At 39.7% G+C, this 16,355-nt stretch overlaps 2 protein-coding genes across 3 annotated transcripts in view; one reads left to right on the forward strand and one right to left on the reverse strand.

Moving 5' to 3' along the window:
* Positions 1–16,355, reverse strand: part of LOC127529743 (craniofacial development protein 2-like) — a 928,907-nt gene that overhangs the window by 517,037 nt on the left and 395,515 nt on the right. The window lies entirely within an intron of this gene.
* Positions 1–16,355, forward strand: part of LOC114662104 (FERM domain-containing protein 7) — a 250,094-nt gene that overhangs the window by 3,060 nt on the left and 230,679 nt on the right. For both annotated transcript variants that reach the window (XM_051934369.1, XM_051934368.1), the window contains exon 2: positions 13,616–13,783. In XM_051934369.1, coding sequence (XP_051790329.1) covers positions 13,643–13,783 — 141 coding nt within the window. In that variant the 5' untranslated portion in view covers positions 13,616–13,642. The remainder of the gene's footprint in view (positions 1–13,615; positions 13,784–16,355) is intronic.

The following is a 16,355-nucleotide window of genomic DNA, read 5'->3' on the forward strand; positions in this document are numbered from 1 at the left end:
TGAGTGAATGAAGCACAATAGGGTCATTAGTATATTGGCAATAATTGTATTTATTGGTATACAAAGCAAGGAATATAAAGAAGTACTGCAGGATTTTACTTCTATTGCAGACCAAGCCTGTGTATGTTCATCTATTTGTGTCCATGTCCAGGTTTTTATATATCTTTTATATTTGCCACCCAGTAATAAAACTGAAAGTTAGGTGGAGCCATGCCACCTTCTTCCTTAGGTCTTTGGATGTGTGGATGTTTTGAATTCCAAATAAATGAGGTCATGATTGAATCTAACTTCTTAAAAATCATTTATCGATGTGTACTGGAATGCTTTCAAATAGAAAAAGAAGCTTAGGAAAGATATTCATTATGACAGTGTTTATTCTTCCTGCTAAAGTGAGATGAAAAGTAGATGATCTATGCAAGTTTTGATTAAGTTTTTCCATGCAGACAGCAAAATTTTGTTGATAAACAGCTTTATGTTTACTAGTGATGTTTACCCCTAGGTATTTACACTGATCTGCGATGATAAAAGGGAAGGTGTCCAGTCTAATATTGTGTGCAACAGAGTTCACTGGAAAGAACACACTTTTATTTAAATTAATTTTGAGTCCATAAATCTTTTGAAATTCTGCTAGTGCTGTTAGGACTGCAGGCACAGTATTTTGTGGATCTGATATATACTGCTCAAAAAAAATAAAGGAACACTTTTTAATCATAGTATCAAGTCAATGAAACTTTTGGGCTATTGATCTGGTCACTTAAGTAGCAGAGGGGTTGTTAATCAGTTTCAGCTGCTTTGGTTTTAATGAAATTAACAACAGGTGCACTAGAGGGCCAACAATGAGACAACCCCCAAAACAGGAATGGTGAAATAGGTGGAGGCCACTAACATTTTCCCTCCTCATCTTTTCTGACTGTTTTTTCACTAGTTTTACATTTGGCTACGGTCAGTGTCACTACTGGTAGCATGAGGCAATACATGGACCCTACAGAGGTTGCACAGGTAGTCCAACTTCTGCAGGGTGGCACATCAATACGTGCCATTGCCAGAAGGTTTTCTGTGTCTTCCAGCACAGTCACAAGGGCATGGAGGAGATTCCAGGAGACAGGCAGTTACTTTAGGAGAGCTGGACGGGGCCGTAGGAGGTCCTTAACCCATCAGCAGGACCGGTATCTGATCCTTTGGGCAAAGAGGAACAGGATGAGCACTGCCAGTGCCCTACAAAATGAACTCCAGCAGGCCACTGGTGTGAATGTCTCTGACCAAACAATAAGAAACAGACCTCCTGAGGGTGGTCTGAGGGCTGTCCTCTAGTGGGCCCTGTGCTCACTGCCTGGCACCGTGGAGCTCGATTGGCATTTGCCATAGAATACCAGAATTGGCAGGTCCATCACTGGCACCTTGTGCTTTTCACAGATGAGAGCAGGTTCGCCCTGAGCACATGTGACAGACATGAAAGGGTTTGGAGAAACCGTGGAGAAGGTTATGCTAACTGTAACATTGTTCAGCATGACCGGTGATGGTCTGAGGAGGCATATCCATGGAGGTCGCACAGACCTCCACAGGCTAGACAACAGCACCTTGATCGCCATTAGATATCTTGTTGAAATCTTTGGACCCATTCTCTGACTCTATGCTGGTGCAGTGGGTCCTGTGCAGTGGGTCCTGGGTTCCTCCTGGTGCCCGATAATGCCCCGACTCATGTGGTGAGAGTATGCAGGCAGTTCCTTGAGAATGAAGGAATTGATATAATTGACTGGCCCCCATGCTTGCCTGACATAAATCCAATAGAACACTTCTGGGACATTATGTTTTTTTTTCCATCCGATGCTGCCATGTTGCACCTCAGACTGTCAAGGAGCTCAGTGATGCCCTGCTCCAGATCTAGGAGGAGATCCCCCAGCACACCATCTGCGTCTCATTAGGATCATGTTTCAGAGTGTCTTTGAATTCAGCCCTCTGTAGGTTGATAATTTTCATTTCCATCAAATGATGTGGCATCCTTTCATTCCTAACACATTAACCAGTCCATGTCAGTATAGATAGCTAGCGTGATTTTTTCACCATTGAGATTTGATGTGTTTTCAAAGTGTTCCTTTAATTTTTTTGATCCATGCACATATGTTCAGGACAAATTAAAATGTATTGAAAATAGATAATAATATCTCCATGGTGTTAGGTTTTTGTGGATGAATATATTACATTAAACAGGCTACGAAGGTTGGAAACTAAGTGTCTGCCTTTAATAAATCCAGTTTGCTCTTGTAATATTATCAAATGAAGCACTTTCTCAATATGCAATGGAGTGCAGGTAAGATAAAAAAAAAACCACTTTCAAATGGCATAGCATTTTCAAATGAATGTGTGTGTGTGCACGAGAGAGGCAGAGACAGATTTGATCTCATTCAAGTGGTTACTGGAATATAAAATAAACACTTTCACAAAGATATAACAAAACAAGTGTGCTTTTATTCAAGAATGAAATTGAATAACAAAAAACTGAAGTGACAACAAGATACCAAGCAGAACATGATTCAGCAGCATTTGTGTCTCTGCTAACTCTATCTTCAGCGATACTTTTTACAGGTAGCAAAACTCTACACCAGCTGTTACAGACTAAAATCAAAGGCTTCTTCTTCTTCTTGGATGCATACATGACACTGCCTGATCTAAATACTAGCGTGGCAAATTGCTCGCATCCTAAAATGACTTTAGCTGCAAGTGAAAGTACCATTTTACTTTATGGTGCCAAGCAGAGTTGCGTTGCGATGCAGCAATCTATTAGCCGGCGAAAGCGTTGTGAAGAAGCTGTCTGTTATTATGGTCCTGCATTGGTCCAGTCTGATAGCGGTCACGGGACATTGTATCTTTGACTGACAACAAATAGTTCTGAGCAGGTATCAGCCACAGCCCACTGTGGTCATTGCTGCTCTTGTGAACAGAATGGAGATAAATGCCATCAACTCAGAAAAGGAGAGGCACATTTGTTTTACCATGTGAACGTCATAAAACTGAATAATAAAAAACCAAGCACTAACTTTTACAAGTAGCCAAAATTTACACTGGGTGTTACAGACTCAAATTAAATGTATGTTTTTATTATATTATGATAATAATAATAACTAGCCAACCCGTGGCGTACCATACGCCACATAATCAGGCCGCTTTTTAAATGATTTTTAAGCACAGGGAAAAAATGAACATTTGAAAAATCCGGAGGAGAGGGGAAGGACGCCCATTACGCCCCATTCGTCATGCTAGTCTGCTGATTTCTCGTTCAGTAACTTGTGAGTACAGTAGTGATGGGCAGAGTGAAGCCTTGAGAAGCATCAACATGTTTGAAGCAATTGTGTCGGAAATCGAATAGAAGCTTCGAAGCATTTGACACTCACCTGTCACGTGACACCTTCTGGCCATTTTCATTAACGTTACAGAAACTTATGATACATTTCAATGACGTCTGTTAAAAGTCGTATTGCTTTTATTTTTTCGTAGCTACAGACTGACAACGAAGAGAAGGGTTCGTCAGTAGCTTCTAGTGTCTGATGTCTAAAAAATATAAATATAACTAATGCCGACAGGCAGAATGCACTATACGATAGCAAGAGTTAAACAAAATAAGACGCCTCACCTCATGCATTCCCGGCTCTTTCAATTAGTATTTACTTTTGCACTGTATCATTATAATCGCTCCTGTTATTAGTATTATCATTAACTCTGATCTTTTCTTGAGATCACATTTAATAGCCTTAAATGTTTTGTTTGGTCTGTCTTAATTAAAACGGAGTAGACAGAAAATAAAGGTTTATCCCTGTACTTTGCCATGATATAGGTAAGCACATTTGAGAAAGAAAATGTGAAATCCTTAAATCACAGATGTCATTATTCGATCAAGTATTAAAATCTGCAGTGCTTCGAAAGCTCGACACAGTGTCGAAACCTGAGTATAGAACGGCCCTTCACTACCTATGAGTCACGTAGAGTTTTGATTGTTGTTTGCGATTCTGGCCGCTTTTCGCGTACTGAGTTGTTCGGGAGTCACAGTTGAGAAACAGTTTTTTAATGTCTTTTAAGCACAGGGGAAAAAATGAACATGTGGCCCGGTGCATTGTTTAACTGCCTTGTGGCGCTGTAGTAGTACGGCTGCTTTGCAGTAAGGAGACAGTGGAAGATTGTGGGTTCACTTCCCGGTTCGTCCCTGTGTGGATAGCAAATTATCCGCGACAAACTGTTTTACACTGTGCAAACCAATCCGCGCCGCTTTTTCGATGTTTTTTAATCCTTCGAATTGCTAATTAACTAACTAACACCCACTCACTCAGCTTGTGTGAAAAAAATGCGCCCGTTCTTTCATCATTTTGTTGCAGCCTATCAAAGACTTGGTGATCATGTTTTGTAAACTCAATATATATTGGCTTTTCACTCAGCGCGAGGGCACGCATTCATCTCGGATTATTACATCTTGCTAGACTAATCTGCTACACGGCTGCGTTTGAAAAACCGACTTATCCCGGATGAGTTTCACCGGCATTAATGATTAGGAATCTGGTTGGAACAAAACCCTGCAGCCACAGGGGTTCACCAGGACCGAGTTTGGCAAACACTGCTGAACAGAGACGAAACCGACTCAGGTGAGGAGTGGGGGCGGGCAAAGTAGTTGGAGCTATTGATTATTCAGTGTTGTTTGCCTGGGTGTCTGATCTGCTCAACAGGATTATAAAGAAAAGGAAAACAATGTGAAGGCAATGTCACAGGTGATCCTGTGGTATAGCGGGTCCACAGCTCCCCTTCAAAAACCCATTTTTAAATAAATAATCATCGCACTCACAGTGTTGACTCGTGCTTCGGGCATTTCTCCCCTGTGCAATGTGTGAGTGAGTGAGGAGAGAGAGAGAAAGCCGGTACGTTAAGAGTGAGCGAGAGCAGGCTCGAAGGCAATGTGTTCCTGTGGTATAGCGGGTCCATAGCTCACATTCAAAAGGCCATTTTTAATCAGGCGACTGACAGTAGTGGAGTCAGGCACAGAGAAGGTCAGCTGCAGAGAGAGCGTCTCGACTGTTGCAGGGCCTGAAGCAGGTGAGACGCTAATGAAAAAGAGGCACAGGGCTTATTGATTTTTAAAGACTGCTTCCTTCATTGTGTTTTAACTTCAGTTTTAAAGGATTGCGCGGCTCTCTCTTGCGCTGCCTGTGTGTGCCTCTGTCTCTCTGTGGCGCTGCCTCTGTATGTGTGCGTGGCTCTCTCTCACGCGCTGCCTGTGTATGCTTCTGTCTCTCTCTGGCGTTGCCTCTGTGTGTGTGTGTGTGTGTGCGCGGCTCTGTCTCTCGCGCTGCCTCTGTGTGAACCAAGATTCCACTGAGGTTGACTAATGAAAAGTCAACGTAGCTCAGAGCTGCATGTGGAATGTGGCACAGACAAACAGAAATGACGGCATGTTTTTCGAGGCGTCGCGTCCGAGTTGGTGGGCGTGACTGTGATTTTTTTCGTCGTATCCAATGGTCTAAGAGTTGCCGGGCGTGGCTCCTTCCTGCGTGCGCCATTGGCGTCTTACTTGTCGGCGGTTTAGTGAATCCACGCCCCTTCCAGTGTGCTTTCCATGGTCGGCTACTTGTCTCCTGGCTTAGTGAATTATATAATCCACGCCCCTACCGGTGTGCTTTCCATGGTCGGCTACTTGTCTCCACGCCCCTTCCGGCGTGCTTTCCATGGTCGGCTACTTGTCTCCTGGCTTAGTGAATATATATATATATATATATATATATATATATATATATAGATAATAATAATTGCAGCTCACTACTCAAAACACAGAGCACCCGGTCTCAAACCCAGGACCTTTGGGATATAAGGCAGCAGTTCTTACCTCTGCACTATTCAACAACACATATCAACTCCCTGTCAATTGACATTTCAGTTTGCGTTTGTAACTCATTGACAGCAACATATAAATCAAATGCTTTTTTTTTTTTTTTTGGCTGTATTCTCGGTCTAAAGTCCTCACACATTTTACACTTCACGGCATTATTAGTATAACATGGAAAAAGTTTCTGCTTTAGGTATGTGTTCATCATTTCTTGCCTTGCATTTCCTTTCATCCTACACTTACCCAGATCTTTGTAGACATGGAACACGCATGAAATGCATGTATTCCAAATAACGATATACTGTATTATTTACCTCATACAATTCCAGGCAGCTCACACGCAGACAAGAAGTTTTGGTTTAATCTGGGAGAAATTTGTGCCCAAGTTGAACTCTATCAAGGCGGGGGAAGGGGCAGCAGGCTGCTTGCTGCTTGTGCTGATCGACACATTTGCAAAACAAAAGACGCTAATGGAGAGGTGTGAAGGAATTTAAGGTGGGCCAGGATTACGAGTTTTTTTGTAGGCTTCATGGATTCTAGTATTAATAAATTGGTCTCCTGTAAAAATACTGTTTTTGCGTTTAGACCTGTTAGATGAGACAATACCTTCTTTTTCTTTAATTCTTGATTGAGACCTTTAACATTCCAGCTCACAAAGTTAACTGTTTGGTCATGGAGACATTCTCTCTGAATGTTTGTTGATATTTTGTAGTCTTAATTTAAGTACATTATTACATAAGATAGCTTTGACCTTAATTTCCAAATTTTGCCTATTGTTAGGTTGTCACTTACAGTTACAAGGATTATAAAGATTATAAATAGCTAGTTTTCTCCCCCCCCCCAAAAAGCCCCCTCCCCCCATTTTTCCTCCCCACATGAGGCTAGACCACACTTCACTAAGTCCCAGTTCTCTGACATACCTACAGACAGTGTATGTCCAAAACAAAACATGCTCCCCAGCAGCAGTGCATAAGGATTAAAATAGAGATATCTATTGAAAATAAAGTCCAAATATTATAAAGATAAAATTTCATCTTAAACAGTCGGGAAAGAGTAGAACCCAGGGAATGATGTTAAACAGTAGCCATGGATAAGCGGATAATGTGTGATAGTAAGCCCTAGTACAATAAACCAAGGGTACGATGTTAAACAATCCCCTTTGGAGGAAGAAAAAAAAATATATGTATATATATACATATATATATACACATACACATACATACATACATACATATAATTGTCATTAAAATGTAAACAAAAAAATGACCGAGAAGGAAATAGGATGTATAATTGTGGCACCAGTCTCATTGTGAGTGGATCAAACAAAAGGTAAGATCATCCTGGCCTTGCCAGTACACAATGGGACTCACAATCAAGATGTTTCGGGATCAGTTTTCTTAGATCTTTTTTTTTTGCTTCCTCTGGAGAAGTAAAAATGTAGAACTTGCTTTGAATGTCCACTTTCAGTTTGGCAGGATACAAGAAGCTGTATCTGATCTCGGCTTTCTGTAAGCGCTGTTTAATTCTGTAGAATGTGGCACATTTAGCAGCTGTTGAAGGTGAGAAATCAGGAAAAATATGAATGTGGTTATTTTTAAATATAATCTCTTGTTTCTGTCTGAGAACATTAGTAACATTATATTTAATTTGGATTGTAATTTTTCAAAACACACAATGAAGCTTTTAGGTTTTGAGGCATTTGATCAACATATGCGGTATGCTGCTGCTGTCTCTGTGTCTGATTCAAAGTCCTCTCCAATTATTTTAGAGAATAATTCAGCTATGAACTTCACAGGGTTTGGACTTTAATGTTTTTCAGGGAGACCTTCAAATTGGATATTATTCCTTCTGAATCCATCTTCCAGTGCAGCTAGTCTGTCTAACTTTGCATTCGGAATATGTAGCCACTGCTTTTCCATCAGCGGTAGAGTCCACTTGTTCAACTATTTCAATGTGAGTCGTGTAGGTTTGCTTAATGTTTTCAAACTGAGCACCAAGTGCTCTAAGTTTATTCTCATTTTCCTATATTTTTTTCCTCAATTTTTCTAGGATACCTTTAAAGGTTGCCTCAAACAATTACTTAAACATTTCTCCTGGTCTTTAATATCCTGAAGCAGCTTCTTGTTTGTCTTGTGTATGTCCTTTATTTTTTTCCTTATATCATTATATCCTTTTCTGTATTATTCTTGAGCTCCTTTATGTCGCCCCCGAGAGCGGTGATCATTACCTTCAGCTCGGACAGAATGACTGGCAAATTTTGCACACTCCTATATCTAAGGAATGAGATTTTCTCTGATGTTTACTACCAGGGAAGTGCTACTAAGGTGTATGATTGCATATAAGTCCATTTCAGGCCCTGGGTATAATTAAGGTGCTATCCAGATACATCCTATTTCATTACGGTCAGAATGAGGAGGGTGAAAGGCATTTTGCAGTGTTGGCTGATCTTCCATATCTAATCAGCACAATTTACTGCGCAAATGTTGTGATAATGGCACCATTACAGAAAGCACTTTCTTTCTCTTAATATACAAGTAATACGTAACATTGTTGCCAGGTGGCCCAGCTTAACCCACAATTCCTTTATTTTATCAAAGAGTAGAGTGGGATGTAGACTTCACAGTCATGCTGTGTGTGATGGTTGGCTTTTTGGTAACGTTGCCTTAACTAGTTATGTTGCACAACACACTTCACATCCTTTTTATAGAAAAAATAGATTGGCTACACACTAAGGCAATGTGGCCGCATACAGGAATGACAGGTTGGGCAACAACGAAAAGTTGGGACTCCAACTAGGTCATCAATTTAATGCAAATAAGGTGCTAAGGAAAACACCACTCAGGCACAATAATAAACAAACAGTAAGCTATTTTGGCAAGCGTCATTCCATGGAGCTTTGTCCGACAGGTTGCACTAAGTGAAAAGTGATGAGTTTTTCCGGGCAGCCAGGCTCCTTGTAATGTGCAAACTGGAAGGACCAAGGCTAAGTGCCCTCACTGGGTGGATTCTCTGTGTTGTGGGGAGAGAAGGAGACGAGAATGTTAGCAACAGTGCCCGCTCACACCCTGGTGGGTTATCACATAACTCAACTGAGCCCATGAACAGATCCTCTGAAGCACATGCATGACAGCAGGTAACATACATTAAGTGCATACATTTGGTATTAATACCTAAATTGAAGACTGAAAGTGGGCTATAAAAGGAGGCATTAGCACTGGAGGAGGGAGACAAAGCTTGCTGGAGAGGAGTGGAGGAGAAAGAAAAAGAAAGAGAAAGTTAAAGAATTATGTATTGTGGTGTTGGTGCTTTGGAACTGTGTTGTGCCTGTGGTAAATGGGGAAGACGTTGCCCACAGGAAAAAAAAATAAGAACTTGTGTTTTTATAAGTGTGCCTCCCATGTCTGTCTGTGTCAGGTTGAGTGCTGCTATAGCGGCTTTTGTCACAGTTGCTATAGTTTGATGCTGATTAGAGGAACAGAAAACAAATACAAAGTAGAAACTCCGTTCAGTAGTTTATTATATATCAAGTCTAATCCACATTACTGTTGACAAAAAAGTTCTCTTTTTCATTACCATCTCCTCTAATTATCATTTATTCGTATGCTTATTCTTAAATGTATTTACTCTCTGTTCTTACTTACTGGCACTGTGCAAGCAGCACCCTATTACAGAAGCCCCATATTGGTCACTGTCTTTTTTTAACATTCCAAAATAATAATAGAACAAAGTAGTGAATATTAAGAATTACATTCACATCTAGTGCTTTGTTTAAAAAGTAAGAGAAATATTTTAATTTTAAAAGTTCCAAATTTCATATAATCATTCAAAATGGCAAATGCATATTTCATAGCTGCATGAGTGATCTGAGATATGTAAATGATTCATTCTTTTTGAATGACTATTTTCAATTAATCATATTCATTAATTCATATGCTTGAGAAAATCAATTCAGCTGAGCTCGGTTGCACTACTTAAGAGCTTGACTGTCCTGCATGATGTTGCCAGCATCTTTAACTTTGCTTACACTGATACATGTTTAAATTGCATCCGCAAGAACACTATGAATCACGAGTCTCACTTCAATTATGATTATTTTGCAGTTAAAACTATTTCAGAGAATGAGAACTCTGTTACTAAAGATTCTGTCATTCATCACACAACTATAGTGTAGCAACAACATACTTATATTAGAATATATTGTATTGTTTTGTACAATTCATCATTAGAATTGTTTTAAGCCCTATATAAACAATATTGAAACTAGTACATTTATGTCCTGTGGTCACGCAAGGTATGGCGCAAGTCCAAAGAATGCCATCCCTGTTGCCCCTTTTAATAAAGGCTTTGCAACAAAAGCTATAGTGCTCAATGGAGTTGACTTCAATAAAGACAAAAAAAAGATAAGGCTCCAGTGTCTCTCTCAGTAGTGTTGTTTTCATCTGAATGGTGAGCCTGGTGTAGAATTTTCTAATGGTTCTACAATCCAATGAGATGAGTCCTTCAAGGAGCATCTTGAATTAGTCCTCTGACTGTAAGGGGAGGAGTCAGTTTCCTTCAGTAGCTGTCTTCACAGAGCTGTGGGCTGAATACAAGATGACAGCATTAGTGACCATGCCTCTTCATGTCCCAGGGTGGTATCGCTTGTTGACCCTCTGGTGCACATATGTAACAAGTCCATCCCAATCAGCCCAGCCACCAAGAGTCGGGTGGACTTAGCCAAAAGGTCATGGATCTGGGAGAAAGCATCCACATTGACACAGAGGGCTCCCTGTCTGTGTTGGACCATGAATTTGAAGGGATGAGGCTTAGGAACCAGCGGATGACTAAAGGTTTGGATTCCCTGTGTGAGAAAAGCTACTGGAGAGATTTATGGTCAGTCAACAGGGTGAACTCTCTTCCCAAGAGGTAATACTGGAGAGCTGAAGGAATGCCCTTTTGATCATGACTGCTTCCCTCTCAATCTCTGTGTACTTCATCTACCAGTCCAGCAGTTTCCTGCTCATGTACATAACAGAATGTTCACCCCGGCTCAACACAGCTCCATGGATTGTTGTCTGAGGCTTCGTTCTGTAGAGGAAAGACAGAGGAAAGTTAGGAAATATCAATACAGGAGCAGACATAAAGGCCATCTTTAAATCACAGAATGTGGCCTCAGGTTTTGGTATACATGCCATTGTATAGGGCGCTCTCTTCTTCGTAAGTTCTAAAGGCAAGGCCCACACAGGAATTGGGCTACAAACCAATAGTACCTCACCTCAAGAAATCTGAGACTTGCCTATTGGTTTGTGGTGTGGGCCAGTTTCAAATGGCAGTAACTCTGGACCACTGCAGTTTGACCCATCCCTCTCCACCATGTAGCCTAAATATTTAGCCTCAGTCAGCCAAAAATAACATTTATTTGGATCAGCATCATGGATGGTGCAGAAGACTTTGAAGACGTGTTCCTCCCAGGTGCTGGAAAAGAAGACATTGCCATCTAGAAAGGCAACACTCTAGGCCTGTTGAAAGTTGCTGCTGAGAGGCTAATTCGATATCTCCATCAGTAGCAGCAATTAAAAAAAATATTCTTCTTCCATCCATCCATCAATTTTCCAACCCGCTGAATCCGAACACAGGGTCACGGGGGTCTGCTGGAGCCAATCCCAGACAACACAGGGCACAAGGCAGGAAGCAATCCCAGGCAGGGTGCCAACCCACTGCAGGACACACACAAACACACCCACACACCAAGCACACACTAGGGCCAATTTAGAATCGCCAATCCACCTAACCTGCATGTCTTTGGACTTCTTTTTAGATTAAAATTAATCTACTCCAAAAAGCCCTATACTTTGAAAATAACAAAAAGTAATCTCTTTCTGCATGATGATAAACTTTTATCTTGCTGACAAAATCTACACTACCCTGATTGATGTTTTCCAAAAAGATTTATGTATTCTACAAACATGTTTTAATGTATGCTAATAATCCCCTAAATCTTGACTTAACACCTCTAATCCATTAGGTTCTACTTTGCAAACTGGAAACTCCACAGCTGAATTTTCAACAGCTTTTTTAGCAAGGTACTCAATCTTCTAATTCCATTCTTAACCCATACATGTAAAGAGCCAGAAGAAACCAAATTATAGAACAATTCTTTATAAAATAAATAAACTCTGATGAATTTGCAATAATAAATTTGATCTACAGAGTAACCTGTTTTAAGATTCATTTAAAGGGAAAAGGAATCTAAACATATAGAAGTTTTACCTTGATTATTTTCCTCTACTGGATGATAAATTGGACTGGACTGCCAATACTGATGCTCTGTGCAAGAGAGGACAGAGTCGACTATACTTCCTTAGAAGGCTGGCGTGCTTCAACATCTGCAATAAGATGCAGCAGATGTTCTATCAGACGGTTGTGGCGAGTGCCCTCTTCTACGCGGTGGTGTGCTGGGGAGGCAGCATTAAGAAGAGGGACGCCTCACGCCTGGACAAACTGGTGAGGAAGGCAGGCTCTATTGTAGGCACGGAGCTGGACAGTTTGACATCTGTGGCAGAGCGACGGGCGCTCAGCAGGCTCCTGTCAATCATGGAGAATCCACTGCATCCACTAAACAGTGTCATCTCCAGACAGATGAGCAGCTTCAGAGACAGACTGCTGTCACCGTCCAGCTCCACTGACAGACTGAGGAGTTCATTCCTCCCCCACACCATGCGACTCTTCAATTAAAACCGTTTATGGGGTTTAGTAAACGTTAACATTATACAAAGTTATTGTCTGTTTTACCTGCATTTATATCACTCTTTAAGTTAATATTGTTTTTTATCAGTATGCTGCTGCTGGAGTATGTAAATTTCCCCTTGGGATTAATAAAGTATCTATCTATCTATCTATCTATCTATCTATCTATCTATCTATCTATCTATCTATCTATCTATCTATCTATCTATCTATCTATCTATCTATCTATCTATCTATCTATCTATCTATCTATCTATCTACTGATTGTGATAGTCTTTTCTTTACTGTCATCTCCAATTCAGGCACAAAATCTACTAATCAGTATCTTTTGATCGATCAGCAAAAGTAGTTAACCTACCATAATAATAATTATTAATATATTGATACACAATCAAACTCCCAGGTATTTTAAATACAACAAAAACATAAAGCTACAGTACAGCAGGACCTATCACATAGATTAACGAATCTATATTTTCTGCACATTAAGAACTCAGCCACCATAGGTAGGGCTTTAGCCTTTTTCTGAGGAATGTCTCTGGTAAACCCAATCCATTGCATCGCAGGAATTCACTCAAACTTTGACTACTTGAATTCTCTAACTAACATACAACACACATGTTTAGAATATAGAAGGAAAACTGGAGGGTCCAGAGAATAATCCATACTAACTTAGGAAAACAAACAAGCATGAGATTGAAAACCAAAATGATGGATGTTTAAGGCAGAAAAACTAGCCACTTCCCTAATATTTTCTCAGTAATGACAAATTTAATAATAACAAATAACAGAACAAATTTGTGATACATTTCTACCTGTTGGTGCAATGGTTAGAACTCCTGTTACAAAAAAGGAGATTCAATTTAAAATCTGTCCCACTCATTGACATAGTCGGAAGTTATGCACCTTATTCATATGATTGTGTTAGAGTTTTTTTTCTTTTTTTGGTTCTTTGCTTTCCTTACACATCCTAAACAGTTTCACTGTTGACTCTGAACTGTCATATTAAAACCTTTATTTTTATTACAGCGGTAATTACTCAGCTGAACATTTGCAATGTGTGACAGCAGAGTTAAACTGGACTTCATAAAGTCCCATGAAAAGACTGCTATTGCAAAAGAAAAAGGAACAAATTATGGAATGATGATCCTGAAAGTGCTTCTCCTGGATGATTCCGAACAGATATTTACAGTTAAGGTAAGAGACAAACTAAATATGCTTATCTTAAGGATGGATTGATTTTATTTATTTACTGTGTATAGTTTAATATGTTGATAAAACTTCAGGTCAGTTTTTGTACCATGTTCATGTACATGTGTCTAAAATATAGATTCTCACTGTAAATATAAGAACACTGAACGTTTCCATTTTATTTTCAGTGCGCTGTAATAAAAAATAATACAAAAAATAATACAAATAGTGTTTTTTATTGTGTGTTATCATTGAAGGTCACCTGTTCGTTATTTTGGTTTACCTATGTCACATAGCATGGCTAACTACAGTGTGTGTGTGTGTACTTGCGTATATGTGAGAATACTGTTTACTTGCAGGTACAAAATTCATGTGGCAGCCTTTGTACAGAATCTCTTGTTTTTTTTTTAAATAAACTTTCATTTTTAATGAATGTTAATAATCAATAATGTTAAAACTTGGCCTTAGCTTGTTACTTATTTCTAAAAGTTTTTAAAAATTTGAAAATATGCTGCTGTCATTGCAGACCCAAGATTGAGAGATGTTACAGTGTAAGCATAGTGGATCTAAGAATGTGTTACATCTTCATATGAGTATATACAGTAAGAGACTTGTGGAATATAAACTCGGATATATTAAATATTCACATACTCAGCTGGTAGCACTGCAATCACTACTGCTGAAAGAACTCCCTCACACCTTATCAGGGAAGCAGTTCATCTGAGGCTGGAAAGAGCAAATATACAAATTGAGGACAAAAGTAAGGTGGAAGGATTCAAAGCTGGACAACCTCCATATACTGTAAGGAATGTTCGATAGGTGTTTACGTTGAAAGAACTGTCACATCTCATGGCGAGTTACAGCGAGTTTAGGTGCTGTGGCACTTTTTTTACTGCAGCAAACTGGCTTGAACCTCCTACTTCAGATGCTATTCAAGGCTGGATGGGTTTCATTTAATATGATCAGATGGAGTGGAAAAAGAAGGCGAGGGTCTGGAGATAAACATGAATGAAAAATAAGGTGGAAGCACATTACAATTATAAAGCTTAAATGTATGATCCAGACTTTGAAATGCTGACTGAATTTGTCCATATTACTACCTAGGTAGGGGTTGGATCATCCTGTTGAAGTTTATTTTTAAACTCAGTAACATTCTTATAAACACACGGACCTTTTGTGGACACAACAAGCTGGACCTGCGGCAGTCAAATGTTAATGCCCTCAAATGTACATCTGGATAGGTTTTACTGTGACCTACAAGTCAGTTATTGACAGCTGCCTCCGTCCAGTATTCAAGCCAGAAGTTTTTATTGTTGTTTGCTTTATATATATATATATATATGTCCTGCGATGGGTTGGCACCCTGCCCAGGATTGTTTCCTGCCTTGTGCCCTGTGTTGGCTGGGATTGGCTCCAGCGGACCCCCGTGACCCTGTGTTTGGATTCAGCGGGTTAGAAAATGGACGGATGGATGGATATATATATATATATATATATAGTATATTGTGACGTGTGAGTCCCTGTCTTGCACCCCAATCCACGAGGCTAAGTCTTAGTACTTTAGCAAAACCAACTTTATTCAGCTTGAAACAGGAACAGCACGGTTATTTATTGTAACGGGACCTAACACTCTCCTATACACAGACACAGCAATCAGGCAGGGTCGTGGTCATGTTAGTGGCCAAGTAATACTGTTCCATGCATTTACAATGTTCCTTGCATCACCCATCGACGGCAGGTGCTCATAGTGCGATCGTGATCTTTTTGGATTTGTTTTTGCGGCAAGCTACTCCAGTACTGGGAGGCTGACTTCCATAGACGCTGCAATCGCACTTTGGGACACTGTTTGGTGTGTCGTCTCATTGGGGGGAGCCTCAAACGAGTTTAGAAACCTTACTATATATATCTATATATATATATATATATATATATATATATATATATATATATATATATATATATATATGGTTGAAATAGTTTACTGTCAAATAAATGCAAAGAGTACGCGACACGGTTCGATTCCCGAGAGGGAGTGCAGTGGAGTGTGTACACCTGATGAACCCAGAATGAGGGCGAAACACGTGTCATGTACTCTTTGCATTTATTTGACAGTAAACTATTTCAACCATTCTATGATCTGCTCCTCACAAACTGAGGGCACCGTGGCGGATGTTAGCAGATTGCTGGCCAACCACAAGCGTTACCTGGTAGGTAACCACCCATACAATCAGATTGTGACACAGACTATGAATGCCGTGAATATATATATATATATATATATATATATATAATATATATATATATATATTTCTTATCACCGTATATATATATATATATATATTTCTTATCACCGTATATATATATATATATATAAGATACGCAAAACTGCAAAAATGACTTGGGGAATTGCCCCGTATAATCAGCGAAATTTGGGTTAATAGTAGTTGAAAAAACCAAAGAGTTGACAGCATACAGTAGTGGATTGATCATTTTTATACAAAATGGCTGCAGGAAATGAATTGGCAGGAAATGATGGAAAAACGTTAATGGATATCGGAAGTGATGTCATCTTGAAGAG

This window comes from Erpetoichthys calabaricus, chromosome 12 (assembly GCF_900747795.2).
Source record: "Erpetoichthys calabaricus chromosome 12, fErpCal1.3, whole genome shotgun sequence".
Lineage (NCBI taxonomy): Eukaryota > Metazoa > Chordata > Cladistia > Polypteriformes > Polypteridae > Erpetoichthys > Erpetoichthys calabaricus.